Genomic DNA, 19,112 nt, shown 5'->3' with positions numbered 1-19,112 from the left:
TACTAGCAGATTAGATACACCAGAACAGAACAAAAACAGATTAGATATGGAGTCGCTGCCGTTTCGTTTCGTCGGTGCGTCAAGTGATTTCACGAGAATCTCTTGCCCTTCGGCCTATATAATGGTTTCACGCGCGATAGTCTCGTCCTAATCTAACGAAAAAGATAATGAAATAATAGTACTATATACCAGTATATCATTGGTCCATGGATAGGATAAATCCAAATAAAGTGACGTCACCCACCGCCGGAGTAGGGACGACAACTACCACCAGCCACATCGCCCTCCTTAAGCCCTCCTCCTCTCCTCCTCCTCCTCATCCCCCTCGCGATTACCTCTCCTCTCCTCTCCTCCCCCATTCATCGTCCCCCTCCGCCGCCGCCGCTGCAGGTATCCTCTCCTCGCAGATTGGAGATTTCTTGTGGATTTCGATTGATTTTTGTGTGGGCGATGGACTGACTCCACCTGGTTTGGATTAGTTTGGGAGTTCTTCAATCTTTGATCTTTTATTTATTTACTGTGCGCAATCAAATCGGAAACTTTCTGGCTGGTCTTTTATTTATTTCTCTCTCACTCGTCAATTCACTGTGGTTACTGATTTGTTTGCTGCTCTTCAGGCCCGCCGCTCCGCTGCTGGTCCTGCTGCTGCCATGATGGGGGCAAAGCTTTTGCTCTTACTGGTGGCCTCATCTCTATGTCTATCTGCTGCGGTAAGTGATCCTGACTAGTTAGTGATGTTTGATTTCTACGGTGGAAATGTGGTCTGGTTGTGGTTGTAATTCAGTTCTGTGTTGTGGTTGCAGATCGCTACGCAGCAAACCTGTCCGGCCGACCTCGATAGCAAGTGTGGTGATGCTGCTTCAGGGGATTGGGAAGGGGAGTTCTTCCCTGGCATCCCCAAGATCAAGTATGAGGTGAGGGAGGCCATGAAAGCTTACAGCTTTGATTAGATTATTGGATAAAGCTTGGAAATTTATATTATTGTATTGGACTATAACTGCTGTGACTCTTTGATTAGATTACTTGATAAAGCTTAGAAATTTTTAGATTGTTATATATTGGACTAAAACTGCTGTGACTTGTGAGCTAAGACTTTGTTGCACAATTGCACTGCAGGGTCCAAGCAGCAAGAACCCGCTTGCTTACAAGTGGTACAATGCTGAGGAAGTGATTCTTGGGAAGAAGATGAAGGTAGGGTTTATGAATTATGTCTTGTTGAACAGATCCTTTTATTCCCTTTTGCGTCATGGAATACATCTGAGTTTTGTATTTTATCTGCTTGCGTTTAGGATTGGATGCGGTTCAGCGTGGCCTTTTGGCATACGTTCCGTGGTACTGGAGGAGATCCTTTTGGTGCCCCTACAAAGTCTTGGCCTTGGGAGGATGGCACAAATTCGTTGGACATGGCTAAGAGAAGAAGTATGGCTATTACCTGGTTTCATGTTTAGGTTCAGTTCATTATGAATTTGCACGTTTGCTTAATCAACAACTTCTGTCTGAATTGTTATTGCAGTGAGAGCTCACTTTGAGTTCATGGAGAAGCTTGGAGTTGACAGGTGGTGCTTCCATGACAGGGATATTGCCCCTGATGGCAAAACACTCACGGTATGCCTTCATGCATAATAGTCTTATTATTTGTCTTCGAATGTGGTTTGAACTTGTGAAGCTCGAGGCTATAGCTATTTATCATGCCTACCCTTGGTTAACAGAGTAACTATTTTAATCATCTATTTAATTAAAACTATTTTAGATATTGGAAAAGCTCCAATCCTTTATATCTGAATATACCTTCAGAACAACACATAATATTTGGTCTTATGTACTTTTCAAGATGTGCTTTACTCCTGTGGAATATTTCTGTTAAATTTTTGGAATTTTATTTGGTCTTATTTACTTTTGAAGATGTGTTTTACTCCTGTGGAATATTTCTGTTAAATTTTTGGAATTTCTGGGTTTCTGTGTGATGTAGCTCTGGCCACCAGTGGAAGGTCTGGTATTTTATAAGCTTCTTGTTTCACATTGCAGGAAACAAATAAAAATTTGGATGAGATAGTTGAACTGGCAAAGAAACTCCAGGTTACATTTCTGCAACCTTAAAATTGTTAGCATTTTGTCGAAATGCATTGGTTCTGCTCTTTGCTCAGATATGATCTGAACTTCATGCAGGAGGAGACCAATATAAAACCACTGTGGGGGACTGCACAGCTTTTCATGCACCCGCGCTACATGCACGGTGCTGCTACTAGGTAGATCAGTTTTGCTGCATTTTGCATGTAAATTTGGAGTATGTTCTGAAGCTAATAGAAGCCTTCATTGGTACTGCAGCCCAGAGGTTAAAGTGTATGCTTATGGTGCTGCTCAAGTTAAGAAAGCTTTAGAGGTGGGTTATCTTTGAACTCTGAACATTGTGATAGGTTTTCCATAAGTCAATTCTTGATTTGGCTTTTACCACTTGAAGGTCACCCACTACCTAGGCGGTGAAAACTATGTTTTCTGGGGAGGAAGAGAGGGTTACCAAACTCTTCTTAATACTGACATGAAGAGAGAACTTGACCATTTGGTATGAGTCTTGACATATTGTTACTGTTCCTCTGTTTCTGTTACACTTACTACCACTCACTTTATCTCCATTTTGATTTATCATTTTGCCGTGTTGTCATCCAGGCTAGTTTTCTTCAAGCTGCAGTTGACTACAAGAAGAAGATTGGATTTAATGGTACTCACATGTCACTGCTATATCACATTTTTCCATGTATGACATGGATATAATACTGAATTTTGTTTTTATTTTTCAGGAACACTCTTGATAGAGCCTAAACCACAAGAACCCACAAAACACCAGTATGCTTATTAGTTTACATTAACAAAATGTCCACAGGATTAAACAATCCTAACCCTTGTTTGTCCTCTCCCAGGTACGATTGGGATGTTGCAACCACATTCTCTTTCCTACAGAAATATGGTCTAACAGGTACATATGTAGTTTGTTATTGGGTTTACAGTGATTTCGAAAGTTGAACTGTTATTTGGATTTCAGGAATTCATGTATTAACACCATTAGTGTTTTGAACAATTTTATTTACTGCTGTCTGTCTGGAGTTAACCGTGTATTGTGAAATAATCTAAAGTACATTCTTTTTCACCATATACAGGAGAATTCAAGATAAATGTTGAATGCAACCACGCTACTCTATCTGGACATAGGTTAGTTTCTTGCTTCCCTAACGTCATTCAAGGTAGCTTACAGTGGCAGTGTCATAACTCCATGGAAAATTTGCAGCTGCCACCATGAGCTTGAGACTGCAAGAATTAATGGTCTGCTTGGGAATATTGATGCCAACACTGGTGATCCCCAGATCGGTATGTGCGCATGCCTTTAGCTCCTGAAAGTCACATTATGCCTGAAATTCTTGTTTGATTTCGATTTGTGACATACATAGGATATAACATTTCAATGCTTATATATATGGACAGGTTGGGACACCGATCAGTTCCTTACAGATATTTCAGAGGCTACTTTGGTTATGTCAAGTGTGGTTAAGAATGTGAGTTGAATTAATAATATGTTGCCTTGATATATTCAGGTAATTATCAATATGATACTATTCATGAGTTGTAATGTTTTGATATGGTTGTAGGGTGGGCTTGCACCTGGTGGATTCAACTTTGATGCCAAATTGTTGGTTCCCGCTGACATTGTTTTTTTTTTTTGTGTGTGTGTAAATTGGTCTCTGATTCAACTGAATTTCAATTGACTTGGAATTCTATTATGTCAACAGGAGGAGGGAGAGTACTGATGTTGAGGACATGTTTCTGGCTCATATATCGGGAATGGACACCCTAGCCCGCGGCCTTCGGAATGTTGTCAAGCTGATCGAGGTAACTGGAACATTACAGCCTTCTAAAGTTTTTATTCAGGGATCTAGATGTAATCTTTTTATCTCTTTCTGCTGTTAGGATGGTTCCCTGGATGAGCTTGTTCGCAAGCGCTACCAGAGTTTTGATAGTGAGATCGGTGCCTTGATTGAGGTACAATGTTCAACTACTTTAGAGCTCTTGCTTTCTTACACTTGGATGATTGAATTGAAACAGTAACAATTGGCTCATGGTTTCAAATAGGCTGGGAAAGGAGACTTCGAGACACTAGAGAAGAAGGTTCTGGAGTGGGGTGAACCCATTGTTCCATCTGGCAAGCAGGTAACTGGAATTATAATATACGCATTTAACTTCATAGTATAATAGAAATATCTTTGGGTTGATGATTGCTCATTTTTAACTTTGCTTTCATGTGATTTCTCAATACAGGAACTGGCTGAGATTCTGTTCCAAGCTGCTCTATAGATGGTGCCGTGGTGCTGTTCATAGTTCTAGGAATAAAGCCTAGCACGCCTTTGGAAACGGAATGTGCATTCTATCATTGTCTACTACGAGCAATAATCTAGTTATAGTTTAGTTATTAGCCTTCCATGCAATGAACTTTTGTACACTACAGCATGGAACTTAAATAATGATGAGTTGTGCCTTTCTAAACTGAAATAAAAGAGTCGGTACCTTTATGAATTAAGCTCCACTGTTATGTCATGGAATCAAACTGAACCTCCTTGGAGCGTTTCTCCTGCTGCATTTCACATTGCATAACAGTTGCCGTCAATGTTTGTCAAAGTTTATCTGGTCATTTGCCCGTTCAAGGAGAACTCACTCGATTCTTACCAATGTAGTAGTTCCAGTATTGCATGACTGTTCTGCACATTGCTCTACACGATCTGCAGCTTCTGTTCCTGATCTGAGCATCAATGATTCAGTAAATCCCCTACCGTTCAATGAGAGCTCATTCGATTCTTTACCAATATCGAGTGCCTTGGCCCCCATAGACGACGTTCCAGTGGTGCATGGCTGGTTGCGCCTTGCTCTGTAAGAGCTGGAGCTTCTGGTCCTGTATTATGTAAAGGCAACCTAACCATCCATACTTCGGTAAAAATGTCAGAAAGATAACACGATTACACAAACAATCTGGAGCCTCTGGCCCTTGATCCCTATGACCTGACCATCCACAATTCAGTAAAATGATATCAGAAAGATAACACAAACAAGCCAACCGATTTTCTATCTCTGCCTGCCAAAATGAAACCAGTAAAATGATATCAGAAAGATAACACAAACAAGCCAACCGATTTTCTATCTCTGCCTGTCAAAATGAAACCGGACTTCCTAGAGAACTGTTGAATAACAACTATAATTAATTATTACCTTCTGAATAATGATATCAGAAAGATAACACAAACAAGCCAACCGATTTTCTATCTCTGCCTGCCAAAATGAAACCAGTAAAATGATATCAGAAAGATAACACAAACAAGCCAACCGATTTTCTATCTCTGCCTGTCAAAATGAAACCGGACTTCTTAGAGAACTGTTGAATAACAACTATAATTAATTATTACCTGCTGAATAATGATATCAGAAAACCGGACTTCCTAGAGAACTGCTGAATAACAACTATAATTAATTATTACCTGCTGAATAAAGCTGCGTGACGAGGAAGAGCATAGGGACATAGGGGGGGGGGGATGGTCCAGACTGAAGCACCAACAAACAGCGAAGGACTCTGTCCAAATTCCCTCGAGGATTTGCATTATTATACATTAAATTTCTTTGCTCAACACATGTTATACAATTGTACAATGTTACAACAAAATAAATACACTTGATTGTACATGTTACAAATTTACAGCATATACAGGGATATGAACAAAAAAAAAAGCAAATTCAGAAGAGTTCTGGACAACAGAAGGGATAATACCCAGCTTCTATTGCTGATTCTGAAACACCCCTCAACTCCCTTTGAATCTTTCTCCGCTCAAAGAACACTGGGCATGCAAGGGAAATGCACTTGATCCCACTTTCAACAATCCAATCTGCCCCTCCGCAGTGACCACATATCTGGGCAATGTTAACGAGTTTTACTGTCAGTTCATCTGAAACAGCTTATCTCAAGGCTATCTGCTCTATGAACAGTAAAGATAAAAAAATTGTGCAAGTCTGCAGCAGTTAAAATAGAGTAAGTATATTCCAAAAGAAAGTGGAGGAATTTCATTATTTCTGATGTTCAATTCTTGTGAGGTTGTTACACAGAAACTTCATGAATGAATCTATTAAGAACCAACATATATTGGTGTGCATAAAAGTGAGAACATAAATGAATTTTAGTTTTTCCTGCAATGATTTCATCCTCCCCGAATGTATGTGTAATCAGGTAAACAGTTATGTAAACAAAAGTTAAGATGCTATTATGTTTGTGGAACTAGGTAGGAGGGTATACCACAAGCATTTGTTTGGCACAATTATCAAAGAAATATGAACTTACAGCAGCAAGATGCTGAATTTCCCGCTCCAATTTGGAAGTTCTGCCAGCAACTATTGTGCCGACAACAGCTTCATTTCTCAAGCAGTTGTTGCAAAATGTGTCTGATCCTTGAATTATTTCACCACAAATTATACAGTGGCTTGACATATAGTAAGTATCTATCCTGCTTCCTTTGCCAACCCCTTTCTTATTCAATCCTAATCGGCTAAAGCTACCATGACCAGATGCTGACTGTCGTTTAGCAAGTGTTTCCCTTATTGGGCGAGGCATCTCATTAAACCACTTATTCAGGTCAGCACCAACGAGTCCAAAAACACGTTGCAATGCAGGGATTATCTGTTTGGTTATGTAATATAGTGCATTTAATCTATATGGAGATCCAACTTCTAGCAGGCCATAAGGATCAATAACCATATCTACAAGCCGAGCACCTGGTTCTCCATGGATTACAACATATGGCACTCTCTCCCCATAGCGAGGTTCTGCCCTAGGATCAGATAGAATTGCTTTTGTTGCAACAATTGCTGCGGGTGGCAGCGAGGAAGCCCTTGCACTATAAGTACCTAGGCGAACCTCCTTAGCAAAAACGAAATCTTGAATAGAAATTTTCCCTGATAGTATCCGTGTCCATTGACGCTCCAAATATGACCTAACCTGCAAGATAAAAGGCTATCAAGCCATAGCCTGACAGATGGCGGGAAGGCCAAATTTGACAATCCAAAGAAAGTAGTCCTTGCAAAGAGAAGATCAAGAAGCACGCCTTACTTTGGCTAAGTCTTGTTCTTCAAACATTATTCTAATAGATTGCTCTAAAATCTTTGCAACTGCTGGGCATGTATCTCTCCGCACTGTTTCAATTCCCTTTGCATCAAAGATGGGCTCTTTCTGTTCAGGACTCTCGTAGCTATACCCAACATATCTTTTTTTCGTAAGAAGAAAACATGGGTGATAGACTTTCTCAAACTTCAATGTGACTGGATCCGGATTCATTGCAGTTATTGAAGAGGCGATCTCCTTTCCTATTCGAAATGCTTCTTCCCTAGAGCGCCCTTTTAGAAGAACAAACATGCTATAGGAAACAGGTGGGTTTGTAAGTATGGCTACATAACGATTTGAAGATAGAAGATAAAGACACAAGTATACCTGTCAGTATCACCATATACAACTCTAGCTTTCCACAAAGGGTGCTGGTTAACGAATGATATAGCTGTTTCAAGTGTTCTACGGCCACACTGAACAATGCTGTCTGCAATCTCTGCACAGGGCATACGACCACTGAATCCAGCAGCTGTGTAACCATATGTTACATTAGCTATCAGCTTCAGAGCAAGTTGGCGTGCATTAAAAATCTGAAAAAAGAAGACTATTCATTTTGTAACATGATAAAGCCAGTAAAGGTTCTTTTACCCCAAAAGGAGGGACATGAAAGGGAAAGAAACATGATTGCTGTCTAAGCACAGTGCATTAAAATGAAAGAGCTTACTGCACTATATAGAATACACATATTAAATCAACTTCTAATAAGACGCTTTAATATTATATGGATAGAGGTCTTAAAAAATAGTTTAGAAGTGAATACCCGCTGCAGAACCTTCTGAGATGCAGACAGCTTTTTCATTGCTTTCTTCACCATAATTCTTGTTGATAGTATCTCTTCGAGAAGGCGAGGAAGCACACCTTTCCTGACCTGTAAAATGACATTAAAAATGTGTTCAAAAGGACAGTTCAGCATAAGACCTAACAAAACGAAGGGATGCTGTATATGCAGAAAAATGGAGGGCATCAAATCGCAGTTAAGTGCAACTCTAAGCAATACTTTCCAGAATACAGCTGATAATCCAGCTGATAGAACAAAAGGACAATCCCAATGTGGATAGGCTGGGATTTCGGTCCATCCAAATGAGACCTGATACAATTATCAACAATGATGCTAGGCATGTACTACAACAACTATAAAGAAAACCTGTAACCGTAATGCTTGGTAACAGTATAGCTCACCCAAGAAGAACATTACCTCAGGTTGCACGTACAGGACACCATTTGGAGTCAGCAGCAGCTGATTTTTCAGGTCAGCAATTTTCTGTGGATCTGCTGAATATGAGCTGACACCAAGTACACTTGACTTTGACGGGAAAACTTTACCCAAGCATGTGGAATAACATAAGTTATATGCTATTATCATGGAGGGATAAAGGGATTGAAAATCCAATACAACAACTGGGTCAGAGTAGAAAGCTGACTCTGGTTCCATTACAAGTGGCAAGCATTCCATGGCTGGCTGAGAAGCAACCTGCGAAGTTGCACATAAGAACACTTAAAATACTGGCATCAATATTTTATGCATTCATATTTAATTATTTTTTAGCAAAGAAAAAAAAAATCCAATTTTCTAACTTTATGTGAGTAACTAACCAGAAGATAAACAGATTTATAAAACAAGGAGCCCGACATGGAAATTAAATTTTCATGGTGCTTAAAAGAGCAGTCCCATCAAAATCTTAAAAGATGTCCTAATTATCTTTTTTTTCCTTGTTACACACAAAATGTAACTTCTTTGGATCCCTGCTGACCACAGAGCAAAATGGCCATCTTTGGCACAGAGATATCATGTAGTGATATACAAGCTTGTCACTTGCCAGTAGAATCCATAACACCATCTCTAGTACATGTTACATAATTTGTGGTAAATGCAAATGAGAAACTATATATCTGAAGCAGATAGAGAGATCTTAGCATGGTAAGGAGGGAGTGATTTCACCTGTTGATTTCCAGGGGAAATTGCAAGGTAGTTTTGTGTATGAACCAATCTCAAGAGCATAGATTCAACACGAAACTGAGAACCTCGAGAAAGAACAGAGAAGAAATCAATACCAAATACACGGGCAAGTTCAGATGTCCGGTTTACCTGCATGGTCAAGTAATATTTGTTGAGAAAAACTGGCTATAGAAGAACATTTAGCAGTAGCTTGTGCAAGAAATTTCAACAAAACCAACTCCATTTCTGTAATGATAAATCATGGCTAGGAGCTTGTTAAGGAGAAGTTGCAAAATTGATAAAAGATTTCAACTAAAATACAAAGAATCTCAAATAGCTCTATCTTGACGATGTACCAGCAAGATAAATGTGGGGATTCCATTTACCAGGTCAAGTTGATTTAATATTTCAAGGTTGAGAGAAGATCTCTTATTAACATATTCTATGCATCGATATCTTCCTCGTCCAGAACCTGTTGCAAACCATCGATTCAATATCTTAGTTGGTACTAATGGTACCTTCCTCCTCAAGACTTCATTAGCTACAGCCTCGAGGGAGTAATTATTAAGTTTAACTTCTGCACGCATGAGACGCCATAAGTTCAGTATGATTCGTCCATCAACATGTATACCACTAGCATGAGCATGACTCCAATTGTTTTCACTGGCATCATCAATAACATCATCAGCTGAAGATGCTCCAGGAAGCTCCTGACTAGATTCGTCCACTGGGTTCATAGGTGGATGTTTCATCTGATGCGGTGGTGTCCTTGAAATTCTTTTCAGTAAGCCTATACCCAGATGAGCAGCTCTTTCAGCAAGGAATCCTAAAGATCCTAACTGAATCTCCCATCCAACTATAATATCTGGATCAATTGAACATATTGCATTAATAAGATGGTTCAAAAGTTCCCTCTCTCCAGGAAATACATTTACGTCACAACCGGAAACTCCATCCAGGTTTCTGCAGTTACAAGAAAAAAAGGACACTAAAGACATCTCAATTGAACAAGCTAAACTCTTACAGCCCTCAAAAAAGAATCAAACAAGTTCCTTAGCTGAAAGCAAACAATTATGGTTACATGAGGGTGTAACTCTAAAACAGTGAAAGTGCATGTGGTTTACGATCGAAAAAATCCTAAACAAAAGAACCCAAAGTAGTATGGTGTTCTTGAAGTCCAGAAGCATAGGATATGGTCAGCACATATGATAGGCCCATCACATGGAAGCAACAAATGTGTTTCTGATGGCATTATATCAAATCCTTAACACTCATAAATAAGATAGTGATCCAAATCAGTGTACCCTCATCAAATATGACATCAGTTGCCACTGCCACTGTGGCAGTCACCACCATAGTCACTCAGTGTTCTTGCAAACCTCTCTTGTTGAACTAGGATTACGACTGACATACTAATGTACTGGATTTCACGTTTAACACAAGTACACAACTCTTCTGATTAGGACAGTTCAATTTCTTGAGATTCTGTAGACTTATTAAGAGATAGTGGTGTTGATTGACAAAAACAAAAATTAAGAAGGGACTGATTAGTGCCAAAACAAGATGAAATGGAAAAGTAAAACAACAAACAATTCCAAGATCGAGTGATTTCGCACAACCTCCTCCTGTGTGAACTGTCATTGTTTCCACGTATAAGCACATGAACTTCAATAGTATTGTCAGCATCATCCTCAACGGCCAGCGATACAGCATTGATGGCATCAAATCGTGGATCAGGACGCAGCTCTCCTCTGCTTTCTGTTATTACCTGTAGCTATGAAAGAAATGTTATGTGGTAATCCAACTTTGCATATTTCTTTTCACTGGATAGAGCAAGTCAAACTGGCATGATTAATAACCAAAAAAAAAAAAACTCCTACTGGTTGCAGACATAGATATTTCTAAAAAAGAAAAGTAAATTAGCACCTACATTGTATGAAGAGTGAACAAAAAGAAACATATACGTCGGGAACAAAAGAAAAAAGAATGTGGTACAACCTCTATGCTAATTATAGTCAGTTGCTGTCCGCCACCAATACTAGCAGGATCACAGAATCCAATTTGACTGAGAGGTGTAAGTTTATCCTTCTCATCTCCACCAGAGATCTGGGAAAAGTCATGCCAATCAGCCAGATTTTTAATTTCTTGGTTGGAAAGATCTGGTTCTATCATAACTGTATCATCAGGAAATGTCGTAATGCTATGCTCCAAAGCCATTTTAGATGCAGGAGAATCATCCATCAAAGCAGGACCTCCCATATATGGTGAAAGAGTAGAATTGTTTGCTCCTTCCTGATCAACAGACACTTTCTCGCCATAGTTGGAATGACCTAAAATAACAGAGAGTATGAGGACATCAATACATAGTTGTTAAATTGATTTGCACAGGAACTTACCTATACCAGAGACACTAACAGAACAAGATTGTTGGGTTAGCCACTGGCCCACGGCTACAGTGGATGGTGGCGAAAATGCATGTGTCAGCAAATATAAGGCTGATCCATCATTTTGGAAATGAGTTGGAACACCCAATGTATCCCATGAACTTCCCATGCGTTGAAATGATTCATTCTGCTTATTCTCTTCAGCGGTCTGATTAAAAAACGGAGGGATATCGGCAAATCCCAGTTTGGAAGCTGAAAAATAGCAGAACGAATGTGGATTAACAAAAAAAAAATACAATGTGCTTTAAATGATATTAAGTAAATAATGATACCAGAAAATCCAAGAAAGATTTAAGTTTTAACAGAATAGCATTGTACCTATAGTAAGGCAACATAATATGTCTTGTATTAAGTAGGACGGTCCCTAAAACCCATGCCATGCTAATATCCTACACTTCCTGAGTAGCTACACGCATATAACTAGTGTCATAAGTCATATTCCCCTAAAAAAATTTCATAACTATCAAGGAACTACAGATTTGGTAACCTATTTCACAGAACTACAGATTTCCGGCAATTTTGTTTCACTGAGACACATATGAGTATGACAACCCATAACTCCTATTTTCCTGCAAGGCTCTCAAAGGCACAAGATCCGCAGTGAGGAACTAAAACCAGGAAAAAGAAATGATGCTTTGAGACATGATAAACCAACATCTTTACTGAACCCTGATGAGTAATAGTGTGAATATCAACAGATAAAAATATAATTCATTATTGGTATAGGGTTACATGAATAATGGTCTTTTGCATACACGCAAATATTTCATGCTGGTATAATGGTTGGTAGTCCAAACTGTTCCAGAGGGGAAACAATAATGAGCTATGCAAATGGCAATGGACCTAAAAGCCTAATGCTAGAAAAACTGAAAGAAAACAATGAACATCTGTTACATAATCATACCGTAGGCACTAACACAATTATTTATATATTGGATGGGTAAAAACAACATCAAAGCTAATATCACACAAGCAACGACTATATGCATCAAATGAATTGCATTCACCATGATAAAATAAAGATCACTTATGGAACTTACATTGACCATGATAAAATAAATATCACTTGTGGAACTTACATTGAGGCAGCTCACTACCTGCTGAAGAGCCCTCCAAACATAATACTTCATTCTTCATTGGAGGCTTCCGTGCAAAGGTCATCTGCAAATATTCACTGCCAGAATAATACATTTCTGAATTTGAAAGGTCACTGGATATATCATGCAATTCTAGTCGCTCAGAATTCACAATTTCATTCTCTTTACGAACGATGTATGCTGCATCTCCAGAATTACCAACTTCTGATTGTTCAGACCGAAAAGATCTCCTCCTCCTCCTCATCAAATCTCTCACAGAATCACACAATGGGTCATGTTCACCTGTTGGACTAGAAGATCCCCTCTCAGTGTTATCTGGGTTAGCATGGGAGTTCTTTCCAGTTCCACTCATGAAAGAAGCACTTAGCACCTTCTCAGTAGGCATCGCACCACCTGAATGACCATCAGCATTCAAATCTGATCTCTTTTTAATGGAAAGTGGCAAAGAGCCCCAGAGAAGTTCATTTCCTCCACGCTTACTGGCTTTTGAACTACTTTGAGGAGATGAATAACTAGGCAATCCAGCCCTTTTCCTGTCGATTTTATACTTACCATCTTCTTGTGGAACTTCCTTGTTTTCATCAGATGACCCATCAATCTGCGGAATACTATTGCTCAGGGAACTACTCTCACCGAGCCTTACAGAACTGCGGTAGGACATTTGATCATTTGGTTGTTCTTCTCCAATCACAGGTCCAATTGAATCAAGAATATCCTGGCACTCCTGCTGAGAAGCACCATCAAAATCCAGCTGTGCAGACTCTAAGGCAACTGCAATGGACTTCTTGGAAAATAAAGGGCTAAGAATGGCTTCATTGACCAACTCATCATCAGTTGTTGGTTCTTCTGCAGCTTGTGAGGAGGCCAGCCAGCTTAGAAGGCCAAGAGCTTCAGCATCCACAAGCTACAAACGAAAAAATTACAGGAGATTAGAGGATCTGAATTAATCAAGAATAGGTAATAATTGCACCCAAATAGAAAAAAAAATATTATGCAATGCAGAAAGATGACATATACCTAATACCAGAATGGAAATCTCCAGCCAATCAAAGATCAGCATGTAAAATGATTGACAGGATCAGAGAATATGTCTATGGATCGTCATATCCTGAAGCATCTATCTGTGCCCTTTCAGACCCAGTGATATCTTCGTGCCACCATCTCAAGTGTGGCTATGTAATGGTTTTGTTTGATGTAATCAGGGTGTTCATCATGTATTTTATCAGTGACCAAGATTCAGCAACTAAACCATGCAGGTCTTCAGCTTGAAACTATTTTAAATACACTTTATGGTATAAAGGAAAATTGATTTAACCATATTTGTAATTGATACACCTCAAGTTAAATTACAAATGGACTCAATAGTAAGTACTTTGAGCAAAATTGCTTTTATTTGAAGCAAGTACTAACCAAATAACTAAGATATATGGTATATATATTACCTTTTCATGTTCTTCAAATAATTGAGATGATGTTCTTTGAGCAGCAGATGATGACACTGGGCACTGAGTGTTTCCCTCTTCCGATGGCTCTAAACACAGAACATTTGTGATCTGGTTCTCCTGTTGAGTGCCCGCAGAAATATCACTATCAATAATAGAACAGTAGTCATTCTGTGAAAATGTGATAGTCCCAATAATATCATTCAATGATTTTAAGCATTCTTCGAGCTTTTCAGATTCTTCCATGGTTGGAACTCTGTGATAGGACACTTCCTCCTTTGGACATAGCATAGAAAGGGCAGTCTCATATTTAATTCCATGAAGAAAACTTCTAAGAACAGAATCCCGCAAAGGTCTGCCCATATCAACAGGTTTTGCTTCCTCCAACAATCTTAAGTGCTCGAGTTCCTGAACAAAACAGATATTGCAGAGGTTAGGCAATTAGCACATTTTCTAGCATATATGCATATAGACAAAGCAGGAAAGATACCTCCCAAATTGATAAAAGTGACCGAACTATTTTGCTATCTGCTGTAGCTTGTGAAAGGGAAGTGTACATCTTATACTTTTCATTTAGGATGCCTAGACATGCCAATGAAATTGTTAGTGCAACACATAGATACACAATAAAAAAAAGCTGTTAGTGTCATTGTGCCATTGGACCTTCTATTCTCGAGTCAGCTTCAAGCATCAAAGAACTATGTCGATTAGTGACGTTCCAATTTGTTCCTTCCATGCAATGGGAAGTGGCTGAACTAGCCAGTATTAAAGAATGTGGTACTGTTGAAGATATCCAGATTGTCGGTTTTCTAATTGCGACATTATCCGGATGTACCTATCATTTTTAAGGAAAAGAGGCAGGATATATTAAGTAGAAGCAGTGGACCAAAGTATCAACCAACAAAGACTAATGGAAATAATACTTACCTTATGCCCTGATTCAGTGGAGCAGTCCACCTTGCTGTGAAGAGATGACTTTGGATGAAAATCATCTGGCAATGGAGGGCGGAACTTGAAGTCTGTAACATGTACATAGCCCATTCCATACAAGTTGTAGTCAATCTAAAATATAAGTTCAACAGAAATGGTCATCTCCAGCCGCTCAAATATCAATATACTACATACTCCCTCTGTCCACAAATATAAGGGCTTTGCCCGGATGTGACGTATCCTAGTACAACGAATCTGGACACTCTCTGTCCAGATTCGATGTATTAGGATGTGTCACATCCAACCAAAAACACTTATATTTGTGGACAGAGGGAGTATCATAAAAGCAAGACTGTGGTATTTATTATATTAAGACTCTATGATTGTGCGAAAGAGACAAAATGAAATATTGTAAAACAAAAAAGAAAGCATTGCTCTCACCAAAAAGTGAAGAAGATATGGAATGTGGGACTCATAAGGTTGGAATACTCTATTAAGAACAGCACCATCCTGAAACCAAGCAGCTCAAAATCAGGACCACAGGAAATAGTTTAAAATACTCCCATTTGAGAAGAATAAAGTGTATTTACAAGGAAGGTCACAAGATGAACTGCACAATTTCAAATTAAAACAGTGACAATCTGTATAAAGGACAGATTATATCCCAGATGGAATAACTGTTTAGTAGCCAAGTTTCAGGTTGCTTGGGAAAATGAATTTACAGCTTCAAATCATGAAAATAAAGCAACACGCATATGCAACAGTGAGAATCAATGCACTGCTGTAATATTATAATGTTATTGATATACTTTGATGTAAAACTATGAAAGAGAATGCCCAAATTGTAACTCGGAGACAGTGAAAAATAAACAATAACAATGAAAAAGGAATAGAGCGAGTAACAAAACAAAGTACCATTGCCAAAAAAGTAGTGAGATTAAAGAAACAAAAATCTAGAAGTAGGTATCACAGCTATATTCCTCCTGTCAGACATGTTTAGCTACTGGAAAATACTAGGGTCGTAAATTAAGCAGAAGGGGTCAACATACCAATAGATGGGCTGCAGCTCGAGAAACTTCATGAGGATAATATCTTCAGATTATATCAAGGCAATCAGTTGTACGGAGAAGTCTTATAGAAGGAAACAAAATACTGGCATGCATTTATTATAAAATCTCAAATCTATGTGTATGGCAAGCAACGCTTAAAGTACAGCATCAACTGATTTATATGCACCTAATATAATCTTTCAGGATGAACACAGATAGACAGAAATTGTGCAGCAAAAGAAACAGTGGATGCAATAACATAGTATCACAACTGAATAGAAATTGTTCCACAACTGAACTCAGTATCACTTCTTCCAAGTTTTCAGTAAATATTTTGTTTAGTTTTGATTTATAAATAAATATATGGAATATGTTCATGGAAAGACTAGGTGAGAAGGAAAGAACAAATAATCTAGAACTGGTTCAAACATCCATAGCAGCAAATATATTTTCTTAAAAAATAATTAAATTATGGATACAAATAAATCTTCACAAAAAGTTCCTCAGATGTATGATAGCCATACAACTTTTTTGCTCGAACAAGGGTACATCCATGCACATGCTTCTTTTTTGATGAGCTGCGAATCTGTAAGAAAAACGATGATATCAAAAAATACAACAGGGTATTCATACCATAAAAAAATAATTGGACTTCAAAATACCTGCAAAGCTTTCTCAAGATCACTCAATAGACCAGATATAAATGAATTACCTAGAGAAAGGGCACAAAAGAGTCAACAATTCATCCTTGTCATCAAGCGATGTTCTTGACATTAAAAGCAACAGTTAATCAGGGAGCATCAATACCAACATTTAAAGCAAATAACACATTTAGGCTATTTGGTTAGAAAAAGTAAGGCCTGTTTGATTTCTAGACACAGCTGCCCTTTTGGCCAGAATAAAATCTAAGAGATGCTCACCAAGGCACAGACACATACAAAGGATTCAGCATACTGTCTAAATTATCTAAATGTGTTGCAGATGCATACAAGGCCAAGCTTTGGACATATGAAGTAACCTTTCAAATCATAAATCAAGTTCATAAAAATTGCAATGGTGGATAAGAGGAATTAGTGTCTAAAAAGTTTGTGACATAGCAGTAAGACTCAGTTAGAAGATGAATAAATAAATAAATAAATAACAAGCAATTTAAAGTTTCTGGTGATGTACTAATGTGGATATGAAAATCATCAGAAAAAAAGTTTCAGGTAATGTGGATAGAAAATCATTGGTACAATTCCAAATAGAATAATCCATGTAACAAATTGCACAAGCAACAGTAATAGCATGTACATGATGCATTACAAAGAATGAATCACCTTTTTCGACGTTATGAAGAAGGTCCTCTTTGCAAGGTACATACAGAAATGGAAGGACCTAGATACAGAAAAGAAAAACAACTAGTTGGAACAACTAAGGATGAATGGAATAGTCTGAATAACTTTCTGGGGAAAAGCAAGATGAGAAAATCAAGTATATCTGTATTCATTCAACAACACAAATTCGAAATATGATAGAGCTAATCATCGTGTGTATATCCAAACTCAAAAGAAAAAATGATTGCACACAGTATTAAATATTGCATATAATACAAGCAAACATCAAATATATGGAGTAGAGAACTAAGGTTAAGCTCATCCAGGATAAGAGGACTTCAAAAGTGAAATTGGAGCTCCAAACTTCGAATTTGGTGCGCGTACAGTGAGGATAAGCACATTGACACATTTCCCTCCAAATTTTCAAATTTGAATCCAGACAGCAAAGGCCACGAGCATCAATTGTTGTACACGAATACTGTATAATACATGAGGAGGACTACTTGCTGCGGATGGCTACCAACCCGCAAACACAATTACACAAATGTGTTACAGCCTCACAGCGTCACTCACACTCACGCTCAAAGCATCAAACACACGCAGACTCGGTTGAAGTCTTGAATCAAAAATGACGAGCGAAATTAGCTAATTCCAAGTACGAATGAACAAACAAACAAAAAATCATCAGAGAAGCTGGTCATACGCACCCGATGGATGTGGAGGCAAGTCTTCTGCCCCGCGGGGGTGGAGCCGTAGATCCTGATCACCGGCACCTCCTCCACCTCTCCGCCTACATCCACACACACACACACACCCAAAACTCATCAGCCACTCGACATGCGCGCGGTACAGAGACGGAACAAAGGGGGGCGAGCCGGAGGTCGAGAGAGGCGGGTGGAGAAGAGAGGGGGGAAGGGAAATGCACCGTGGAAGTGGCTGTAGGAGAAGTCGAATCCGGGGAGGGGCGGCGCCATGTAGTAGTCGAGGGAGACGATCCGCACGCTGAGCACCGGGGAGGCGGTCCCCGGCGGCGAGGAGGAGGAGGCGGCGGCGGCCATGGTCGCCGCCGCACAAGGCCAAGGCGGGCCGCGGTTTTGCGCGAGTTGAATGGAGTCGAGGCGCTAGACAGGCCGGGCGGGCTGTGCGCGAGTTGCGGGGGATTTTATCCGTGGGCTATAAGTGGGCCGCGGCTCCTTGCGGTGGAAGCTTCCGCTTGGTTTGACTCGGTCAACAGGGTGAGGTGGCGTGGCCTACGTGAGCCTGCTGTGTGTTCAGAACACGATTCTTAGCTGTTGACGTTGAGTTTGAATTAGCATCGGTTTAGATTCCACCCTAAAATTTGAACACCTACGTAAAGTATTAAATATAGGCTAAAAAAAATAACTAGAGTAAAGTGCATTGGTGATCCTTAAACTTGTAGGATTGTGTCATATAAGTCCCTAAACTTTCAAAATGCATATTCAGGTACCAGAACTTGTCAAAGTGTATTATTTTGGTCCTAAATTGACACATCCCCTCTAGAATACTACGTGGCGCTGATGTGGCAATACCACATGGACGTGACGTGTACTTTTCTCTTTTTTTTCTTCTTTTCTTTTTCTTTTTCATTTTCTTTTCATTCTTCTTTTTTTCCATTTCTTCTGCACGGATCACAAAGAAAGAGAGAAAGAGAAGAAAGGGAAAAAGAGAAGAAAAAAGGAAAAAAAATTAAATTG

General features: G+C 39.1%; 2 protein-coding genes across 7 annotated transcripts; one reads left to right on the top strand and one right to left on the bottom strand.

Moving 5' to 3' along the window:
- Positions 1 to 298: 298 nt before the first annotated feature.
- On the top strand, positions 299 to 4,555 carry LOC4344231 (xylose isomerase). The gene is made up of 21 exons (NM_001423010.1): positions 299 to 390; positions 618 to 710; positions 804 to 914; positions 1,117 to 1,191; positions 1,290 to 1,419; positions 1,514 to 1,605; positions 2,026 to 2,076; positions 2,167 to 2,246; positions 2,326 to 2,380; positions 2,459 to 2,560; positions 2,665 to 2,716; positions 2,796 to 2,841; positions 2,916 to 2,971; positions 3,153 to 3,204; positions 3,281 to 3,360; positions 3,475 to 3,545; positions 3,639 to 3,679; positions 3,780 to 3,879; positions 3,958 to 4,029; positions 4,120 to 4,197; positions 4,306 to 4,555. Exons 2-21 carry the CDS (start codon positions 651 to 653, stop codon positions 4,339 to 4,341), a joined length of 1,440 nt encoding a protein of 479 aa, NP_001409939.1. The 5' UTR covers positions 299 to 390; positions 618 to 650; the 3' UTR covers positions 4,342 to 4,555.
- A 1,049-nt stretch (positions 4,556 to 5,604) lies between these two features.
- LOC4344230 (DNA polymerase zeta catalytic subunit) lies at positions 5,605 to 18,529 on the bottom strand. Of its 6 annotated transcripts, none has more exons than XM_015791328.3 (23): positions 18,323 to 18,529; positions 18,105 to 18,187; positions 17,401 to 17,458; positions 16,744 to 16,793; positions 16,561 to 16,667; positions 16,082 to 16,124; positions 15,474 to 15,542; positions 15,030 to 15,164; positions 14,766 to 14,937; positions 14,593 to 14,684; positions 14,103 to 14,510; positions 12,643 to 13,564; positions 11,516 to 11,755; positions 11,118 to 11,449; positions 10,739 to 10,893; positions 9,506 to 10,082; positions 9,123 to 9,269; positions 8,379 to 8,654; positions 7,944 to 8,051; positions 7,508 to 7,713; positions 7,130 to 7,433; positions 6,365 to 7,018; positions 5,605 to 5,940 (listed from the first exon to the last, which is right to left on the bottom strand). In XM_015791328.3, the coding sequence occupies exons 1-23, from the start codon at positions 18,453 to 18,455 to the stop codon at positions 5,767 to 5,769; spliced, it is 5,445 nt and encodes a 1,814-aa protein (XP_015646814.1). In that variant the 5' UTR covers positions 18,456 to 18,529; the 3' UTR covers positions 5,605 to 5,766. The 6 variants fall into 6 exon arrangements, with proteins under 6 accessions (XP_015646814.1, XP_015646815.1, XP_015646816.1 ...); XM_015791329.3 differs by having other exon boundaries at positions 10,739 to 10,887; XM_015791330.3 differs by having other exon boundaries at positions 12,661 to 13,564.
- Between the last annotated feature and the right edge of the window lie 583 nt (positions 18,530 to 19,112).

This window comes from Oryza sativa, chromosome 7 (genome assembly GCF_034140825.1).
Source record: "Oryza sativa Japonica Group chromosome 7, ASM3414082v1".
Lineage (NCBI taxonomy): Eukaryota > Viridiplantae > Streptophyta > Magnoliopsida > Poales > Poaceae > Oryza > Oryza sativa.
Note: the sequence above shows the minus strand (reverse complement) of the source record. Positions and strands in the feature narration are given on the sequence as shown.

What these genes read in the sequence shown, in the direction of transcription:
- LOC4344231 (NM_001423010.1), top strand. Translation starts at nt 651, where the DNA reads ATGATGGGGGCAAAGCTTTTGCTCTTACTGGTGGCCTCATCTCTATGT. An exon ending in AACTGGCAAAGAAACTCCAG is followed by an intron (nt 2,077 to 2,166) that starts GTTACATTTCTG and finishes AACTTCATGCAG; the next exon opens with GAGGAGACCAATATAAAACC. An exon ending in TTCAACTTTGATGCCAAATT is followed by an intron (nt 3,680 to 3,779) that starts GTTGGTTCCCGC and finishes TTATGTCAACAG; the next exon opens with GAGGAGGGAGAGTACTGATG.
- LOC4344230 (XM_015791328.3), bottom strand. Translation starts at nt 18,455, where the DNA reads ATGGCCGCCGCCGCCTCCTCCTCCTCGCCGCCGGGGACCGCCTCCCCG. An exon ending in CTTTTTGTGAAGATTTATTT is followed by an intron (nt 16,125 to 16,560) that starts GTATCCATAATT and finishes TATAATCTGAAG; the next exon opens with ATATTATCCTCATGAAGTTT. An exon ending in GTATATGGTGATACTGACAG is followed by an intron (nt 7,434 to 7,507) that starts GTATACTTGTGT and finishes TGTTTCCTATAG; the next exon opens with CATGTTTGTTCTTCTAAAAG.